The sequence below is a fragment of the Oncorhynchus tshawytscha genome, linkage group LG33, assembly GCF_018296145.1.
Source record: "Oncorhynchus tshawytscha isolate Ot180627B linkage group LG33, Otsh_v2.0, whole genome shotgun sequence".
Classification (NCBI taxonomy): Eukaryota; Metazoa; Chordata; class Actinopteri; order Salmoniformes; family Salmonidae; genus Oncorhynchus; species Oncorhynchus tshawytscha.
This window is the reverse complement of record NC_056461.1, coordinates 37,181,898-37,201,940: the sequence shown is the minus strand read 5'-3', so window position 1 is coordinate 37,201,940 and position 20,043 is coordinate 37,181,898. Positions and strand designations below refer to the sequence as shown.

General features: G+C 42.4%; 1 protein-coding gene across 2 annotated transcripts in view; it reads left to right on the top strand.

Moving 5' to 3' along the window:
• LOC112231401 (GRB10-interacting GYF protein 1) overlaps nucleotides 1-20,043 on the top strand; it is a 33,840-nt gene that overhangs the window by 926 nt on the left and 12,871 nt on the right. Inside the window, exons 2-19 of one of the 2 annotated variants that reach the window (XM_042311361.1) lie at nucleotides 385-803; nucleotides 1,003-1,067; nucleotides 1,667-1,714; nucleotides 1,840-1,969; nucleotides 2,087-2,185; nucleotides 2,380-2,488; nucleotides 2,605-2,719; nucleotides 2,813-3,018; nucleotides 3,140-3,324; nucleotides 3,425-3,557; nucleotides 3,645-3,809; nucleotides 15,054-15,211; nucleotides 15,366-15,612; nucleotides 16,772-16,938; nucleotides 18,091-18,188; nucleotides 18,262-18,353; nucleotides 19,324-19,397; nucleotides 19,482-19,835. In XM_042311361.1, the coding sequence (XP_042167295.1) occupies nucleotides 1,033-1,067; nucleotides 1,667-1,714; nucleotides 1,840-1,969; nucleotides 2,087-2,185; nucleotides 2,380-2,488; nucleotides 2,605-2,719; nucleotides 2,813-3,018; nucleotides 3,140-3,324; nucleotides 3,425-3,557; nucleotides 3,645-3,809; nucleotides 15,054-15,211; nucleotides 15,366-15,612; nucleotides 16,772-16,938; nucleotides 18,091-18,188; nucleotides 18,262-18,353; nucleotides 19,324-19,397; nucleotides 19,482-19,835 (2,415 nt within the window). In that variant the 5' untranslated portion in view covers nucleotides 385-803; nucleotides 1,003-1,032. Of the gene's footprint in view, nucleotides 1-384; nucleotides 804-1,002; nucleotides 1,068-1,666; nucleotides 1,715-1,839; nucleotides 1,970-2,086; nucleotides 2,186-2,379; nucleotides 2,489-2,604; nucleotides 2,720-2,812; nucleotides 3,019-3,139; nucleotides 3,325-3,424; nucleotides 3,558-3,644; nucleotides 3,810-15,053; nucleotides 15,212-15,365; nucleotides 15,613-16,771; nucleotides 16,972-18,090; nucleotides 18,189-18,261; nucleotides 18,354-19,323; nucleotides 19,398-19,481; nucleotides 19,836-20,043 lie in introns of both variants that reach the window. The other variant, XM_024398136.2, reaches the window with a different exon arrangement.

Genomic DNA, 20,043 nt, shown 5'->3' with positions numbered 1-20,043 from the left:
AAACCAGTTGGCTATGACGTGTTATGTAATTGCAAAGTTAGCTAGGGAACGTAGTTAGCGAAGGGGGTGGGGGCGTGTTGCTGAAACACTTAACTTCGGCCCAGAATGGTGACGCATCTCTTCCTTCTCTAACTCATTCATTCTTCTAGCTAGCTAACGTTACTGTTCAGTTGGCACAGTTAGCTAGTTGCTACTTAGTCGGCTGTGAATAGTTTAGCTATGATCAGAGCTCGGGAAATTAAGCTGGCCTTCAGTTTAGATAGGCGAAATATACGAACTGTCAATGCACAACTAAAGTGAAAACACTTGTCAGTTATAACAACTTTTTAGTGTGGTAAATATTATTTGCATGTGAAAACGAAATTGAATGTCTCATTTCCCCAGGTGTTTACAAGGAGGAACAATAGATCCGATGGAAATACTCAAGCAGGAGTAAGAAGACAGAAGTGGAGAGAATAATAAATGCATGTGAAGAAGATACACATATCGCTCCCCGTGATCTCCTGTTCTTCACAATTTTGCTTCATGGTCAATTATTATGATCAACTCCCATGTTGTAATTCCTGGTGCTATTTTTGTCTGTAAACATTTTGTTTTTGTTTTCATTTGTTGATTGGTGAGCTTGCTGTCACATTTGGTTACCTCACCTAACCCCTTTCCCAGAGCCCTGCAGCTATTTGCTCAGTGTAACAGATTTGTTTGGCCCAAGTACACCCACTCTAAACCACTGCACAGAGAAGAACCAAATAGCCTTTAACCCCCTCGTCGTATCTGGACCGAACTGGTTCAATCCTCTGGACAAGGTTAGAGCTCCACTCACTCTGTAATGTTTCCCTGGCATATTGTTGTGTCCTATATGTGGATGTGTGTTATTGAGTACAAGTGTTTGAGCTGTGTGGTAGGAGATAGTATTTCATTCATTACTTCCCAAAGAGGACATTTGATTGGTTGATTATGTGGCGCCATGACATGATTTGACTGTTGTCCTTGTTGTGCCAACAGAAGCCTTGAGCTCCAGTTGAAGAGAGGAGTATGACTGCTGAAACACTTAACTTCGGCCCAGAATGGTGACGCATCTCTTCCTTCTCTAACTCATTCATTCTTCTTTCCTCCCTGCTTACATTCCTGGCCCATAACCAACTCTTGTTTTTAAATTAAACAATCTTATATGTCAGTAAATTAAAGAAAATCTTCACTGTTTTAGGGGTCCCCACTTACTCCCCATGTCCTTCACTTTTCTCCTTCCTCCCTCAGTGCCCCATTCTGTTTCCTCATTGGCCCATTCTCAGCACACTGCATTCTATCCTTCTCCATTTTCTCTTTCCCCATTGGCTTGTTTTCAGAGTGAGTGCATGACCTTGGTCATTTCAGTTTTAGAATGTAAAGAAAAGAGAACCACATTGTGTTTATTGATGATTCTTCAACTTGTATATAGCTAGCTTAAAATAATGGAAAGTCGCAAGTTGTCCTTCAAAATGCCTCAATCAGCAGGTGTTTACACTTAGTTGGGCCTGTCCTTATCCCTACTCCAATCATTCAATAAGAGCACCCGCAAACATAAATTCTTGCTACATTGCCAATAATTCATCTCAAAATTGTACTAAAAGATAATCATTGGCATTGTATTGTGTACTGTTTTTATTCTGCTCCTGCTTGTTGCCCTTAGTTGTCTAGGGGAAGATAATGGGCGATGCATATCCAACTTAAACTTGAGGTGAAGATAATAGATGGATATAGTCTTACACATGGCCCAGTACTATTATGTCAGTAATAATGATTGCATTTGAAGTGTTATTTATGCATGCATGGATTGTGCTGATGGTGATTTCTTCTCCCCAGGCTCCGTGCACTATCCAGAGGGCGGAGTGTGACGTCCCCCCCTCCCTCTCCAGCATTGCCAAAGTCCAAGCTGGCCGATTACCGCTATGGTCGTGAGGAGATGCTAGCACTTTATATCAAAGATGACAAAGTAAGCTTATGTAATGAGTGATTCACTCTATTGAGGATTCCAATACAGCTGTTTGTGTTAAAGGTGTCTGGCTGGTTATGACTAGTGGGTTTGAAGTAAACCAAACTGTGTTCCCAGCCCCCAGAGGATATCACGCAGGATAAGGAGTTTGCTGCTATCCTGCAGGATGAGCCTGTGCAGCCTTTGGCACTGGAGCCTCTAACTGAGGAGGAGCAGGTGAGACTGCAGGAGATATAGGAGTGGTTATTGAGTTAGAGGTTTGCTGCTCTGATCCCTGAGAAGTATTTTGCCAGGATTAACTCTCAGATCTTAGTTGCTACTTTCACCCACGATGTGCTGATCCTGTTTCAGTGTATGTTGACAAAATGTCTTTCTGTGTCAATGTCATTTTCCTTCCTTCTGTCCTGCAGAGAAACTTCTCCATGTCTGTCAACAGTGTGGCTGTGCTGAGGTTGATGGGAAAGGGAGGCGGGGCCGCCCCTGCAGGTGTGGCCAAGGGTCGTGGAGGAGGCATCAGAGGTAGCGGTGCAGTTAGTCACCACCTGGAGTGATCAGGACGGTGCAACTATACATATGGAAATGTATTAACCGGCTGAGTAGGCCCCTGAAATAATTTCTTATGTTTGTTTTGGCAGGGAGAGGAAGAGGTGAAGGTGCATTCTACCAAAGAGCTCCTGGAGGTCCTGATGATGGAGAGGTGGGCTTCGGTCGTGGCCGAGAAATGCTCCGCAGCCAAAGCTGGGATGACCGGTAGGCTCACTGTCCTATACTATGCTGCCCTCGCCCCCAGATGGTTATCATTCGATCATATTGATGGTTGTTTATCGTCTTTCCTTCTGTCAGAGCTGAGAGGCCCAAGTTTGAGAAGCCAATCAGGCGTGCTGAGGTAGTGCGTCCAGGGTTTGAGGAGGCGGGACCTCTTGGCAGGAAGGACTCCTGGCGTGCAGACAGTGGTAACTGGCGTACCCTTCGGGAGGAGGAGGAAGAGGCAGCAGCAGGAGGAGGGGGAGAGCAGCCAGCCTGGAGAGTTGCAGGAACCCGCCGTGATGGTACACACTGACACACACCTAACCACTCACACACCCTCTACTTAAGACTAATGTTGTGTATACTTTGCATGTTTTCCATGTCTGATGGACACTCCTTCTCAAATCAAAATCACACACACAGATGGGGGTCCTCGGTCTGCAGGCTGGCGTGATCATGGGGGCCGGAGGAAGTTTGAGTTTGACTTCCGTGACAGCGAGGGCCCCCGCAGGGAGGACGACAGGGACGGCCTTCCTGAGTGGTGCACTGATGAAGAGGATGGAGAGATGGGCACCTTTGATTCCTCGGGGGCCTTCATGTGCATCAAGGTGTGTGTTGGCTGGCAGGCATTATTTCTGTCTGTTTGTCTACGTGTGTGTGTTTGCATGTTACTTATGTCTATTCTGAGCCTTATGCTTGTCCGAGCAGAAAGGCTCCAAGGGCACCATCACTGAAGAGGATCTGGAGTTTGAAGCTCTAGAGGAAGATGAGAACGGTCAGGAAGTCAAGGACAACAGTCAGGAAGGCAAGGACAACTATAAGGATAACTACACTGACGGAGGTGAGACACTTTCCCTGGCTATAGTAAACAACTAACAGAAGAACTTTCTGCTTTCGTAGAATGCACATTCACCCTCTTTCTCTCTAGATGAGTGTGAAGCAGCATGTGAGGGGGTGGTCAAGTACAGGACTCCATCTCCTCCTGCTGTCTCGGCCCCTCCCTCCTCAGACCCTCTCCCTGCCCCCTGTGCCCCAGAGGCTCCCGTGGTACCCATCTCCCACCCCTCCAAAACCAACCACGTGCCCACTCAAGGTAAATATTGAATTCAGGGCTCTAAATTTAAAAAGATAGTGTTAGTGTGTTCCAAACTTACAGGTTAGGAGCAGCACATAACATTTAGTAGCACCAGAAAATAAGATCTTTTTTTATTGCGATACAGCCTATATTAATTCTAGCTACTTTTGAAGCACATGTTGTGCCCTAAACTAACATGTAAAGACATGTATTTATTATAAGAGCTCAAATGTTTAAAATAACTTTCTTTGAAATGATGAAGTCGTTTGTGGAATATTAGGTTTCTACATTGTGTAAAAGCACTATTTTTCTATTGATGCATGTACACTGTGTCTTTAAAGATGTCAGGTTTGCCATGATGACATGCAAGAGATCTAAAAGTAACACCTGCCTAATGTGGGTAGATTTTGGCATTGATGGGTAAAATGTCTTTCACCATCCACATTGGTGGGTTGTCAGGGCTCCACAATGCAAGCATTTCATTCGCATTTGCGAATAAAAATAGAAGTTAAGTAGGAGCACATTTATAGCAAAATAGATGCTGCAGTAGCTGTTTTCAAAGTGTTTGTCATTTTGTTTCTTAGCTGGTAGCTAATCAGACAACGAACTACGAATTCTATAATTTATAAACAAAAAAAATGTTTGTGAGAATATGCATTAGTCTGAAGCCGAAAAATAAAGGAAATTCACATGAGCATCACAATGCCTATTCCACCCATGCTCTACCAAGATTTTCCACCACTCAGCTTTGACCTACTACAGTAGCTGTGGTGGTGTTGTGCTTCAAACTATGTGTAGGCAGTTTTGTTAGGGTTCAAACCTTCTCAAACAGCCTCATTCATACTCTTAGAGGAGGTGCTTCCACAATAATGTGATTTGTACCGCATACAAGGTAGAGTATTGGATTCTTCACACACCACAGTAAGACATACCATTACGCTACCTTTTTTAATGCTTTTTAAAATAATCAATGAATGCAAGCTTTGCTTTTATACTTGCAAGACCATCAGGCTTGATTGACCTGTTTTGTTTGTAGTAATGTGGTGCATGCCTGTATTTCCTTAAACCTTTATTTTAGCAAAACATGTCATTGAGTTTTTAAAAATCATAACATCCTATTTTGATCAGTAGGTACCCAACATAACAGCAGGTGGTGTGTTGTACACACTAGCTCAGAGCCTGTCTGCATTCCTGGTTTCTTTACCTAATGTAATATTGAATTAAAACCTGTTAAGGAGGCTGCGAATTTTCGCAGCTTTTTGTTAAAAATCGCGCAACATTTCAGCGTCCTGCTACTCATGCCAGGAATATAGTATATGCATATGATAAGTGTGTGTGTATAGAAAACACTCTGAAGTCTCTAAAACTGGTTAAATCGCGTCTGTGGCTATAACAGAACGTGTTTAGGAGTCAAAATCCTTTGAAAAACTGTTCACCAAAAATACAAAAAAAATATTCATCCGCCAGTCAATGTATTGTCTAAGGCTGAGGAAAATACATGGAGATCCCCTGTAAACGCCTACAGCTTCCACACGATGTCGCCAATGCTGTCATTTTGGGGCTGCTTTATCCTTGGTTTGGTGACGTGTAAGCACTTCCTTTCATCGAGTACACCACAGGATGTTATGAAAGTGAAAACATGGAGTATGATTTCAAGACTTGCTGCTATCGAATACAGATCGCCCCGTGATCAATTTGATAGATTATTAACGTTTATTAATACCTAAAGTTGGTTTAGATAAGTAGTTTGAAGTGTTTTGTAAAAGTTTATAGGCAACTTTTGTAATTTTAAAAAGTGACGTTGCGTCTTGTAAAGGGGCATTTTTCTGGATCAGACCGGTCTTCAGCAAATCACATTTTGGGTATACAATGACGGATTTAATCGGGAAAAGACCCAATTGTGATGTTTATGTGACATATAGGAGTGCCAAGAAAGAAGCTCGTCAAAGGTAAATGAATGTTTTATATTTTATTTCTGCGTTTTGGGTAGCGCCGGCTACCGCAAAATCTGTTGTTTTGTTGACGGTCTGGTATTCTGGGGGTGCATGCTATCAGATAATAGCTTCTCATGCTTTCGCCGAAAAGCATTTTACAAATCTGACTTGGTGGCTAGATTCACAACGAGTGTAGCTTTAATTCAGTACCTTGTATGTGTGTTTTAATGAAAGTTTGAGTTTTATCGAAAACTATTAGGTGGCGCTCTAAAATTTCGGCTGATTTGATCCCGCCACAGGGACCTAGTCCATAACAAGATTTATTAAGCTCAGAACCACTTGTCTTTCAAACATGTCCCTGTTTTATCAATTGCAGTGCTAATCAATAGAGGTCGACCGATAAACACTTATTTTAACTTAATATAATACACCAATAAAATCAATTTAGCCTCAAATAAATAATGAAACATGTTCAATTTGGTTTAAATAATGCAAAAACAGTGTTGGAGAATGTAAAAGTGCAATATGTGCCATGTAAAAAAGCTAACGTTTAAGTTCCTTGCTCGGAACATGAGACCATATGAAAGCTGGTGGTTCCTTTTAACATGAGTCTTCAATATTCCCAGGTAAGATGTTTTAGGTTGTAGTTATTATAGGAATTATAGGACTATTTCTCTCTACCATTTGTATTTCATATACCTTTGACTATTGGATGTTCTTATAGGCACTTTAGTATTGTCAGTGTAACAGTATAGCTTCCGTCCCTCTCCTCGCCCCTACCTGGGCTCGAACCAGGAACACATCGACAACAGCCACCCTCGAAGCATCGTTACCCATCGCTCCACAAAAGCCGCGGCCCTTGCAGAGCAATTGGAACAACTACTCCAAGTCTCAGAGCGAGTGACGTCACCGATTGAAGCGCTATTAGCGCGCACCCCGCTAACTAGCCCGCCATTTCACATCGGTTACACCAGCCTAATCTCAGGAGTTGATAGGCTTGAAGTCATAAACTAACGGGTGGCATCCCTAAGTCTAAATATTGCTGTTACATTGCACAGCCTTCAATGTTATGTCATAATTACGTGCAAGAGAAGTGGCACAATTTCACCTGGTTAATATTGCCTGCTAATCTGGATTTCATTTAGCTAAATATGCAAATTTAAAGATATATACTTGTGTATTGATTTTAAGAAAGGCATTGATGTTTATGGTTAGGTACAGTAGTGCAATGATTTGCGAAAAAAGCACAATGTGCTTTTGTTAAATCATCCCCCGTTTGGCAAATTTGTCTGTCTTTGTTAGGAAGAAATAGTCTTCACAGTTCGCAACGAGCCAGGCGGCCCAAACTGCTGCATATACCCTGACTCTGTTGCAAGAGAAGTGACACAATTTCCCTAGTTAAAAGAAATTAATGTTAGCAGGCAATATTAACTAAATATGCAGGTTTAAATATATACTTGTGTATTGATTTTAAGAAAGGCATTGATGTTTATGGTTAGGTACACGTTGGAGCAACGACAGTCCTTTTTCGCGAATGCGCACCCCATCAATTATATGCAACGCAGATAAACTAGTAATATCATCAACCATGTGTAGTTAACTAGTGATTATGATTGATTGTTTTTTATAAGATAAGTTTAATGCTAGCTAGCAATTTACCTTGGCTTCTTAATGCATTTGCGTAACAGGCAGGCTCCTTGTGGAGTGCAATGTAAGGCAGGTGGTTGGACTAGTTAACCATAAGTTTGCAAGATTGAATCCCGAGCTGAAAAGGTAAAAATCTGTCGTTCTGCCCCAGAACAAGGCAGTTATCCCACCGTTACTAGGCCGTCATTGAAAATAAGAATGTTTTCTTAACTGACTTGCCTAGTTAACCTTTCTAGCGCAGGGGTTCCTTGCAGATTTACAGCGAAAGCACCACATGATTGTTCGGTCATAGCCAAGTCGAAAAAACACAGCCATTTTTCCAGCCAAAGATAGGAGTCACAAAAAGCAGAAATATAGATAAAATTAATCACTAACCTTCGATCTTAATCAGATGACACTCATAGGACATGTTACACAATACATGCATGTTTTGTTCGATAATGTCCATATTTATATCCAAAAATCTGTTTACATTGGCGCCTTACGTGCAGTAATATTTTGATTCCAAAACATCTGGTGATTTTGCAGAAATACTCATAATAAACATTGATAAAAGATACAAGTGTTATTCACAGAATTAAAGATAATTCTCCTTAATGCAACAGCTGTGTCAGATTTCAAAAAAACTTTACGGAAAAAGCATAATCTGAGAACGGCGCTCAGAACCCAGCCAGAGGAATATCTGCCATTTTGGAATCAACAAAGTTAGAAACAACACCATAAATATTCACTTACCTTTGATCTTCATCAGAAGGCACTCCCAGGAATCCCAGGTCAACAATAAATGACTGATTTGTTCCATAAAGTTAATCTTTTATGTCCAAATAGCCACTTGTTAGCGTGTTCAGCCCAGTAATCAATCTTCATGAGGCGCAGGCACTTCATCCAGACAAAAACTCGAAAAGTTCCGTTAGTCCTTTAGAAACATGTCAAACAATGTATGGAATCAATCGTTAGGATATTTTTAACATAAAACATCAATGTTCCAACCAGAGAATTCCTTTGTCTTCAGAAAAGCATTGGAACTAGAGGTAACTTTGTCGGGAGCGCGCGTCATGAGACCAAGGCTCTCTGCCAGACCACTCACTAAAAGAGTTCTTATGAGCCCCTCCTTTTTAGTAGAATCCTCAAACCAGTTTCTAAAGACAGTTGACATCCAGTGGAAGCCCTAGGAAGTGCAACCTCATCCATATCTCAATGTGTATTCGGTAGGCCAAGCTTTGAAAAACTACAAACCTCAGATGTCCCACTTCCTGGTTGGATTTTTCTCAGGTTTTCGCCATATGAGTTCTGTTATACTCAGACATCATTCAAACCGTTTTAGAAACTTCAGTGTTTTCTATCAAATAATAATAATAATATGCATATATTAGCATCTGGGACAGAGTAGGAGGCAGTTCACTCTGGGCACGCTATTCATCCACAAGTGAAAAGGCTGCCCCCTATCCCAAAAAGGTCAAATAATGGTGTAAAAAATATATTTTTGTCCTGATCGGCGTCCAAAAATACCGATTTCCGATTGTTGTGAACTCTTGAGATCGGCCCTAATTAATCGGCCATTCCGATTAGTAGGTCGACCTCTACTAATCAATAGACAGTTCATTGCCTCTGTTAAAATATGCAGCTTAATATTCTTTGCGCTTATATTTCTTTGTGCAATAAAGATGGTGACACAACAATAATAGACATTTACAATAGACCTATCTAAAAATACATATATATATAGTACCAGTCAAAAGTTTACACCTAATCATTCAAGGATTTTTCTTTTGACTATTTTCTACATTGTTGAATAATATTGAAAACATAACTATGAAATAACACATATGGAATCATGTAGTAACCAAAAAAGTATTAAACAAATCTAAATATTTTAAATTTGAGATTCTTCATAGTAGTCATGGTTTGCCTTGATGACAGCTTTGCAAACTCTTGGCATTCTCTAAACCAGCTTCACCTGAAATTATTTTCCAACCTGTCTGTTCCCACATATGCTGAACACTTGTTGGCTTGCTTTTCCTGTTGAGAAACAAATGATAGTCCCACTAAGCGCAAACCAGATAGCATGACGTATCGCTGCAGAATGCTGTGGTAGTCATGCTGGTTAAATGTACCTTGAATTTTAAATAAATCAAGACGGTGACACCGGCAAAGCACCTGGGGCGGCAGGGTAGCCTAGTGGTTAGAGCGTTGGACTAGTGACCGAGCTGACAAGGTACAAATCTGTCGTTCTGCCTCTGAACAGGCAGTTCACCTACTCTGCGTCTCTCAAAGTCACTGTTGGAACTAAAAATCTCAAATTAGAACTCATCAGACTAAAGGACAGATTTCCACTGGTCTCATGTCCACATTTTTGCTCATTACTTAAAAATAAACATATCATATTTACATAAGTTTTCAGACTCTTTACTCAGTACTTTGTTGAAGCATCTTTGCCTTTTGGCAAACTCCAGACTGGCTGTCGTGCCTTTTACTGAGGAGTGGACTCCTTCTAACCACTCTACCATAAAGGCTTGATTTGGTGGAGTGCAGCAGAGATGGTTGTCCTTCTGGAAGATTCTCCCATCTCCACAGAGGAACTCAAGAACTCTGGCAGAGTGACTATTGGGTTCTTGGTCACCTCCCTGACCAAGGCCCTTCTCCCCCGATTGCTCAGTTTGGCCATGCGGCCAGCTCTAGAAAGAGTGGTTGTGGTTCCAAACTTGCATTTAATGATGGAGGCCACAGTGTTCTTGTGGACCTTCAACGCTGCAGACATTGTTTTGGTACCCTTCCACAGATCTGTGCTTCAACACAATTCTGACTCTGATCTCTACAGACAATTCCTTTGACCTCATGGATTGGTTTTTGCTCAGAAAACTGTGGGACCTTTATATAGACAGGTGTGTGTGGCTTTCCAAATCATGTCCAATCAATTGAATTTGCCACAGTTGGACTCCAATCAAGTTGTAGAAACATCTCAAGGATGATCAATAGAAACAGGATGCACCTGAACTCAATTTCAAGTCTCATAGCAAAGGGTGTGAATACTTATGTAGATAAGGTGTTTCTGTTTTTTTATTTAAAAAATTGCAACAATTTCTTAACCTGTTTTTGCTTTGTCATTATGGGGTATTGTGTCTTAGATTGCAGAGTTTTATTTAATGCATTTTAGAATAAAGTTGAAGTCGGAAGTTTACATACACTTAGGTTGGAGTCATTAACTCGTTTTTCAACCACTCCAACTTTCTTGTTAACAAACTATAGTTTTGGCAAGTCTGTTAGGACATCTACTTTGTGCATGACACAAGCCATTTTTCCAACTGATTTCAGACTGATTATTCCACTTATCTGTATCACAATTCCAGTGGGTCAGAAGTTTACATACACTAAGTTGACTGTGCCTTTAAACAGCTTGGAAAATTCCCCAAAATTATGTAATGGCTTTAGAAGCTTCTGATAGGCTAATTGACATCATTTGAGTCAATTGGATGTGTACCTGTGGATGTATTTCTAGGCCTACCTTCAAACTCAGTGCCTCTTTGCTTGACATCATGGGAAAATCAAAAGGACTCAGCCAAGTCCTCAGGAAAACAATTGTAGACCTCCACAATTCTGGTTCATCCTAGGGAGCAATTTCCAAACGCATGAAGGTACCACATTCATCTGTACAAACAATAGTACGCAAGTATAAACACCATGGGACCATGCAGCCGTCATACTGCTCATTAAGGAGACGCGTTCGGTCTCCTAGAGATGAACGTACTTTGGTGCGAAAAGTGCAAATCAATCCCGGAACAACAGCAAAGGACCTTGTGTAGATGCTGGAGGAAACCGGTACAAAAGTATCTATATCCACAATAAAACTAGTCCTATATAACCTGAAAGGTTGCTCAGCAAGGAAGAAGCCACTGCTCCAAAACCACCATTTAAAAAAATCAAGACTGGTTTGCAACTGCACATGGGGACAAAGATCGTACTTTTTGGAGAAATGTCCTCTGGTCTGATGAAACAAAAATAGAACTGTTTGGCCATAATAAGCATCGTTATGTTTGGAGGAAAAAGGGTGAGGCTTGCAAGCTGAAGAACACAATCCCAACCGTGAAGCACAGGGGGGGGGCATCATGTTGTGGGGGTGCTTTGCTGCAGGAGGGACTTGTGCACTTCACAAAATAGGCGTCATGAGGCAGGAAAATTATGTGGATATATTGAAGCAACAAGACATCTCAAGACATCAGTCAGGAAGTTAAAGCTTGGTCGCAACTGGGTCTTCCAAATGGACAATGACCCCAAGCATACTTCCAAAGTTGTGGCAAAATGGCGTAAGGACAACAAATTCAAGGTATTGGAGTGGCCATCACAAAGCCTGACCTCAATCCAATAGACAATGTGTGGGCAGAACTGAATAATCTCGTGCGAGCAAGGAGGACAACAAACCTGACTCCATTACACCAGCTCTGTCCGGAGGAATGGGCCAAAATTCACCCAACTTATTGTGGGGTGCTTGTGGAAGGCTACTTGAAGCGTTTGACCCACAATTTAAAAGCAATGCTACCAAATACTAATTGAGTGTATGTAAACTTCTGACACACTGGGAATGTGATGAAAGAAATAAAAGCTGAAGTCATTCTCTGCTATTATTCTGACATTTCACATTCTTAAAATAAAGTGGTGATCCTAACTGACCTAAGACATGGAATTTTTACTAGGATTAATTGTCAGGAATTGTGAAACTGAATTTAACGTATTTGGCTAAGGTGTATGTAAACTTCCGACTTCAACTGTAAGGCTGTAACGTGACAAAGTCGGAGTCTAAATACTTTTCCATTTTACCTCTGGAGAGTATGAATTAAGCTATTTGAAATGGTTTGAATCTGCAGCAACCTGCCTACACATAGTTTGAAGTACAATACCAACATAGTTATTACTGTAGTAGGTCAAAGCTGTGTGCTGGAAAACCTTGGTAGAGCATGGGTGGAATCGGCATTGTAGTGGTGATGTGAATTTCCTTTTTCGGCTTCAGACCAGTGCCTATTCTCTCAAAACAGTTTGTTTTTACTTCCCATGGTTTCTCACAAAGGGGAGCATTATTACTTCTAAAAATGGTTATCCATGTAATTAGAAGAGTATAAATAGATGTTTTGTCATGCCCATGGTGCATATGGTCTGATATACCACGACTTTCAGCCAATCAGCATTCAGGGCTCGAACCACGCAGTTTATTATACAGCATAACACATGCTCTCCTTGTGAAACTTCACAATGTTGTGCGTTTTTATTCATTTTATTTATTAAGATCCCAGTTTATAATCTTACTAATCATTGCTCAAAGCAAGGAATAGTTTTCAAGCCCTGCCACATCTGACGAGTGTCAAAATATGCTTTGACACTCGTCAGATGTGGCAGGGCTTGAAAACTATTACGGGCTACAAAGGGAAATCCAGCTGCGAGCTGCTCTGTGACGCGAGCTTACCAGATGAGGTAAATGCCTTTTTATGCTTGCTTCGAGGCAAGCAACACTGAAGCATGCATGAGAGCACCAGTTGTTCCGGACGACTATGTGATAACGCTCTCGGTAGCTGATGTGAGCAAGACCTTTAAACAGGTCAACATTCACAAAGCCACTGGGCCACACGGATTACCAGGACATGAACTCCAAGCATGCGAGGACGAACTGGCAAGTGTCTTCACTGACATTTTCAACCTCTCCCTGACGGAGTCTGTAATACCTACATGTTTCAAGCAGACCACCATAGTCCCTGTGCCCAAGGAAGCTATGTTAACCTGCCTAAATGATTACCGCCCCATAGCACTCACGTCGGTAGCCATGAAGTGCTTTGAAAGGCTGGTCATGGCTGACATCAACAGCATCATCCTGGATACCCTAGACCCAATTCACATTCCACACCACAGATGCACATGCAATCTCTATTGCAGTCCACACTGCTCTTTTCCACCTGGACAAAAGGAACACCTATGTGAGAATGCTGGGAATAAACACGTCCCTCTGCAACTGGATCCTGGACTTCCTGACGGATACATCACTTGGGCCAAGCTGGCTTTATTCCAGGACCTATTTACTTGGCAGTGTCAGAGGAAGGCCCAAAAAATTGTCGGTACCGAAGCGCCAAGTCTAGGAACAAGATGCTCCTTAACAGCTTCTATCCCCAAGCTATGAGACTGCTGAACAATTAATAAAACTGCCATCTGGATGATTTACCTTGACCCCCTCCCCCCCACAGCTACTTGCTGTTTATCTATGCATGGTCACTTTACCCCTACCAACATGTACGAATATCCTCGACTAACCTGTACCCCCACACATTGACTTGGTACTGGTGCCCCTGTATATAGCCTCAATATTTTGGATTTTACTTTTTGTTTATTTGGTAAATATTTTAACTCTTTCTAGAACTGCATTGTTGGTTAAGGGCTTGTAAGTGTTTCACGGTGAGGTCTACCCCTGTTGTATTTGGCTCTTGTGACAAAGTTCGATTTGATATTTACTATGCAATTATACAATGTAGTTGGCTAGACAGTCATGTGAAATCTATAGATTAGGACCTAATGAATTTATTTAAATTGACTGATTTCCTTATATGAACAGTAAATCTTTGAAATTGTTGCATGATGCATTTATATTTTTGTTCAGTATACTTAAGAGAATAGAAATATCAGGGGTTCCAAAACTTTTTCACTCAGGCCCCCCTTCCAGCATTGGGGAACATGCCACGCTCCCCTTCGCGCGCACTACGCACTGTTCATTAATAAATTGTTCACTCCCATCTTGTTGGCAGAAATAACATTTTGCTGGTTTAAAGCTTATTTCCTGCAGTTCTACACATTTGTCATGGTGTGCATTGAAACTGTTGCTGTTAAAGTCAAAACATTTTGCCACCTGCTAATGTATATTCATGTGACATGAGTGACTCAAACAACCTTGTCTGTGTCATATTTTTTTTTCTAAATAACTCTCTAAAATATGCAATGACTGACATGACAAGGGAAACTGATGACACATTACTCAATTTAGAAATTGCACCTTGTGCATTCTACTATTAGAACTTTAAAGAGGAAGTTGAAAGCTGGACTGAGTCTCCATCCCCCTCCAAAAAGAAAAATAATGTGGTGCGCCTCACAGTTTGGGGAACCACATATACTAATTTCAGTATCCCGGATTTACATTTACTAAGTTATGTCTATTTCGAGACCAGGCTGGCACACAGCAAGTCATGTACGCAAGCGATTAATCTGTTTTAACCTGGTGCAGTGTGTGAAACCCCCTCACTACGTTTTACTTGTGAATGGAGATTTCAGATTTTCTGTGAAATGCACTGAAGTTATTTAACACAGTGTTGATCAGTCAGCACACATTTAGATTATGAATGTCGATGGCAGGAGAGGGAGTTTAGTCCGGAGACGGAATGTATTCAACACATCGCTGTTTCAATCTGGTTCTGTTTACATGTGCGTTTGGGATTCAACCATTTACTGTAGTCGGTTCAACATAGCTAACTTACTGTTTCCTAATTTGTCATTTGCTTTCTCATGTATGGTTTGTGTTGTGGTCTTGGTTCTTTGTGTGGGCATCCGTTTGTATCTGCTCCAGAGAATGTTTCACCTGTATGCTCAGTAGTGGCCCTAGTACAGTAATTGTACATGTCTCATCCCCTCTCCCCCTGTTCTCTCTGTGGTCTCACAGGCAGCTCACCTCCAGGGAGTGGTGCTCAGCTCAGTCCAGACCCTTCCTCCTCTACCACCACTTTCTCCAGCCTGATGCCTCCTCCCTCCTTTGGATCTCTCCTCCCATCAACAGGGGGAGAAGTGGAGGAGGATGAGGGCATGAAGCACCTGCAACAGGTAGGGTTGCATTATCATGTCAATTAGACATGCATTAATTTTACATCCAAATACTGGATTTATTGTCAGGATTACGATTACACTTGATATACTGGCTGAATGTGAGTTAGTGTTAGTAAATGTTCATATTTTTTTAATCCTCCCACCCTTGTAGGAGGCTGAAAAGATGGTGGCATCTCTGCAGGACACATCCCTTGAGGAGGAGTGTTTCACTCAAGCACTGCAGGAGAGCCACAACATTACCTCCCAATCTCTCACACACCCAGCCCCACACTCACACACACACACACACACCGCTGGACACACACACTCCCACTCTGCCCATAGGGACTGTGCCCTGCCCCTCTCCCACGAGGCAGCCATGAAGTGGTTCTACAAGGACCCCCAGGCAGAGATCCAAGGTAGACCCACACATTCACAATTTTTAGACGTTAGTGCATTTGGAAAGTATTCAGAAGCCTTGACCTTTTCAACATTTTGTTACATTACAGCCTTATTCTAAAATGGATTAAATGTTTTTTTTTCATCAATCTACACGGAATACCCCATAAAGACAAAGCAAAAACATTATTTTTTTTGCATTTTTGCAAATGTATTAAAAATGAACTGGAGTCAAATTTAAGTGTTCAGACCCTTCACGCAGTACTTTGTTGAAGCACCTTTGTCAGCGATTACAGCCTTGTGTCTTCTTGGGTTTGATGCTACAAGATTGGCGCACCTGTATTTGGGGAGTTTCTCCTCTTCTCTGCAGATCCTCTCATGCTCTAATGTTGGATGGGGAGCGACGCTGCACAGCTATTTTTAGGTCTTTCCAGAGACGTTCGATCGGGTTCAATTCCGGGCTCTGGCTGGGCCACTCAAGGACATTCAGAGACTTGTCCTGAAGCCACTCCCGCATTGTCTTGGCTGTGTGCTTAGGGTCGTTGTCCTGTTGGAAGGTGAACCTTCGCTCCAGTCTGAGTTCCTGAGCGTTCTGGAGCAGGTTTCCATCAAGGATCTCTCTGTACTTTGCCCTTTTCAGCCTTCCCTTGATCCTGACTAGTCTCACAGTCCCTGCTACTGAAAAACATCCCCACAGCATGATGCTGCCACCACCATGCTTCACCGTAGGGATGGTGCAAGGTTTCCTCCAGACATGAAGCTTGGAACTCAGGCCAAAGAGTTCAATCTTGGTTTCATCAGACTAGAGAATATTCTTTTTTAGTAAGAATGGGAGTAAATGCTGAGGTACAAATGCTGATAGACATGCCAAAGACGACTCAAAGCTTTAATCGCTGCCAAATGTCCTTCTACAAAGTATTGATTCTGGCATGTGAGTACTTACGTAAATGAGGTATTTCTGTATTTTATTCTCAATAAATTTGCAGTACTGTCTAACAACATGTGTTGAGATGATGAGGATCTAAAAATGAATTTAATACATTTTGAATTCAGGCTCTAACATACCAAGTGTAATAAGTCAAGGGGTTGGAATACTTTCTGAAGGCACTGTACATATCAATTTGCATATAATACCTTACAGATACTTTTTCATATTGTTTTGTCATGACCCTGGTCCAGGTCCCTTCTCCACTGTGGAGATGTGCGAGTGGTTCCAGGCAGGCTACTTCTCCATGACACTGCTGGTAAAGAGAGGTTGTGATGAGGGCTTCCAGCCCCTGGGTGACGTCATCAAGATGTGGGGGCGTGTGCCCTTCTCCCCCGGCCCCTCCCCCCCACCCCTGCTGGTGAGACAGCCTCCACCACCTCGGGGGTCCTCTGTGAGTCAGCGAGCACACGTCTGTCTGGGTGTTTCTGTTTACTGGTGGTTTGTTTAGTGGTGTGCGCGTGTGGGGTTAGTTTGTCAGTTAACCCAGGTACAGCAAAGGCACAGAGATACTTGACTGTGGTGAACAACATTTATTTGAATAAGTAAAGTATCAAAGTGGCGAAGGCAAAATCACGTGTTTTACTGAGTATAATGTATATTGTCTCTTGTAGCTGTAACGTGTATTTATCCAGAGCAGATAATCAGTAGTGTATCTGGTAGGGATGCACCGATATGACATTTTTGGCCGATGCAATATTTTCCTTGCCAAAAAAAAAACAATACCGATTTGCTGAAATTTTTTTAGCGGCCTTTTTAAGCATTCTAGTACAGTTAAGTAGTTGCAACACACACACTGACCAAAAAGTTATTTTGTTGGCATTTACGTATGTCCCCATTACCAGTAAAACATAACCAAACCCATTTATTTCACTTACTTGCTGTGCTGTTTTGTTGTTCAGTCTCAACCAGGATTTCATCATGCGTGTCAAGCAATGAAGTTTCAGCTGTGTCTGTCCGTGACCTCTCTTCCTTGGTGCACACTGTCACTGTGTCCGTTTCCATCTTGTCCTGCTGTCTAACATTTCACATACACCCTGTTGCTTGTCTGCATCAAAGTAGCGCTCCTTGTAGCAAGCATTGAGCATGGTGGTGACACAGTAAAGAGGCTCTGAGAGTATGCCACTGAATCGCTTGTTCACAGCCACTTGTAGAGTACTTTTGCAAGTTTTAACCCCTCTAAAATGTTCTTCCTCTTTCAAACGACTGCTCGACTTGAACTTGTTTAGTTGTTGGAACTGTGTGCTTAGTATTTTTCTGCTTTTCTGTGTAGCGCTGTATTTTTGTAGCGTCATCTACCTACGTTATATAGGTATGCACGACAGCTTTGACATTGGTTTTGCACATCGGCGTTAACTAGACATCTGGCCGATGTTGCCATTTTTAGGTAATATCGGCCGATTCTCATATGCTTACCAATTTATATTGTATATCCCTAGTATTTGGTGTGCTTGGTGGTTTTCTAAAGCAGTGGCATAGTTGGTACGGTAACTCTGTAGGTCTTGTTCCGCAGGGCAATATGGATCAGGAGCTGCTGAAGAAACAGTTAGAACAAGCAGCCACTGCAGCTCTATACCAGCAGTTGCAAATAAGGTTTCAGCACATGAACAGGTAGGCGCAAACACACAAACACTGGATGGATATGAGGGTATTTGTGAGTGTACTAATGTGTTTCTGTTTTCAGGAGTGGGGAATCTAGCATGATGAACAGGTCCATGTCAGTACCAGATAATGGGTCTATGTGGGACATGCGTACCTCAGCCTCCCAGCAGTCAGGTACTGAAAAGGAACCCGCTGCATCATTATCTGCTTCACATACACCTTTTATATAAGCACACTTTATATAGATGCGGTCAAATATATTGTTTCACGTTCTTCAAAAATAATTTATAATTTAAAACTTTTGGTGTTAACACGTATTTGTTTGATTTACAACTGCACAGAACCACACAAAAAATCTCTGAAAAATTATGATTTTTCATTTCAAAGGCAAAAATGGCCTGGACTAAATTGTTAAGATTTCAAATTAATTTGGTTGGAGGCAAGGTCATTCTCAGCAAATGTAATATATCCTACAGCTGGTAAGTTGCTGGTGCCTACAGGGTAAAAATAGCCATTCAACCAGTTTTGAAGAGGACATTCTGCTCCATTGCACTCCATTTTCAAGTGCAAGGGTGCTAATATATTTTACCATATTTGTATAAGGAAAGGGGGAAACCTAGTCAGTTGTACAACTGAATGGCTTCAACTAAAATGTGTCTTCCGCATTTAATCCAATCTCTGAGTCAGAGAGGTGTGGGTGGCTGCTTTAATCGACATCCACTTCTTCAGCTCCCGGGGAACAGTGGGTTAACTGCCTTGCTCGGGGGCAGAATGACAGATTTTTACCTTGTCAGCTTGGGGATTCGATCAAGCAACCTTTCGGTTACTGGCCCAACACTCTAACCACCAAGCACACGCTCTTGCATATCCTCCAAGACTGCTAGACCTCATCTTTTCATTCACCCTGATGTCCTTCTACATGGGGCGGCAGGGTAGCCTAGTGGTTAGAGTGTTGGACTAGTAACTGGAAGGTTGCAAGTTCAAACCCCTGAGCTGACAAGGTACAAATGTCATTCTGCCCCTGAACTGCCTCTAGGTCGTCATTGAAAATAAGGATTTGTTCTTAACTGACTTGCCTAGTTAAATAAAGGTAAAATACATTTTTGCCATTGTATGTCAGTAATGTGTTTGTGGCCTATTCCAGGAGGTGAGGCAAACCTATGGGACTTAACCATGAGTCATTCCACTCAGGGGCCATCTCTGGAGCAGCTACAGAAGGTACTGTCTTTATTTACTTTGTCCCCCCTCTCTCTCCTCTCTTTCTCTTCCTGACTCTCTCTCTGTTCATCTCTTGTACCTCAGCTCCAGGACCGGCGTGAGGCTGAACTCAGGGCCAAGCGAGAGGAGGAAGAGAGGAAGCGTCGGGAGGAGAAGAGGAGGCAGCAGGAGGAGCAGAAGAGGCGTGATGAGGAGGAGCTGTACAGGCGTAAGCAGCAGTGTCGGCAGCAGCAGGAGCTGATCCTGAAGCTGCTGCAACAGGCCCAGCCCGGGGGCCCAGGGTGTATCTCTGGGTCAGGGTCAGGGACTGTGTGGAGTGGCCCCCAGGTCTCAGCGCTCTCCAAGCAAGGCAAGAGCCTCAGCCTGCTGGAGCTGGAGACCGAGAGGCTGCTCAAACAGCAGGCCCAGCACCAGAGGGCCCAGCAGCAGAGGGACAGGGTGAGGAACCCCCCTTCCAAACCAAAAAAAAAATTAACACGGGCTGTCCTGCTATGTCTACACGGAGGTTTTAAAAGTGTAGTAGTTTCCTGAGAAGAAATGTGTGTTCTGAGGATATTTATTACAATGCCCATAAGTGTAACCAGCAGGACCTAAAATTAACACCTGCCAAATGCCGGTATTGGCATGTAAGGTCTATTTCAACAGC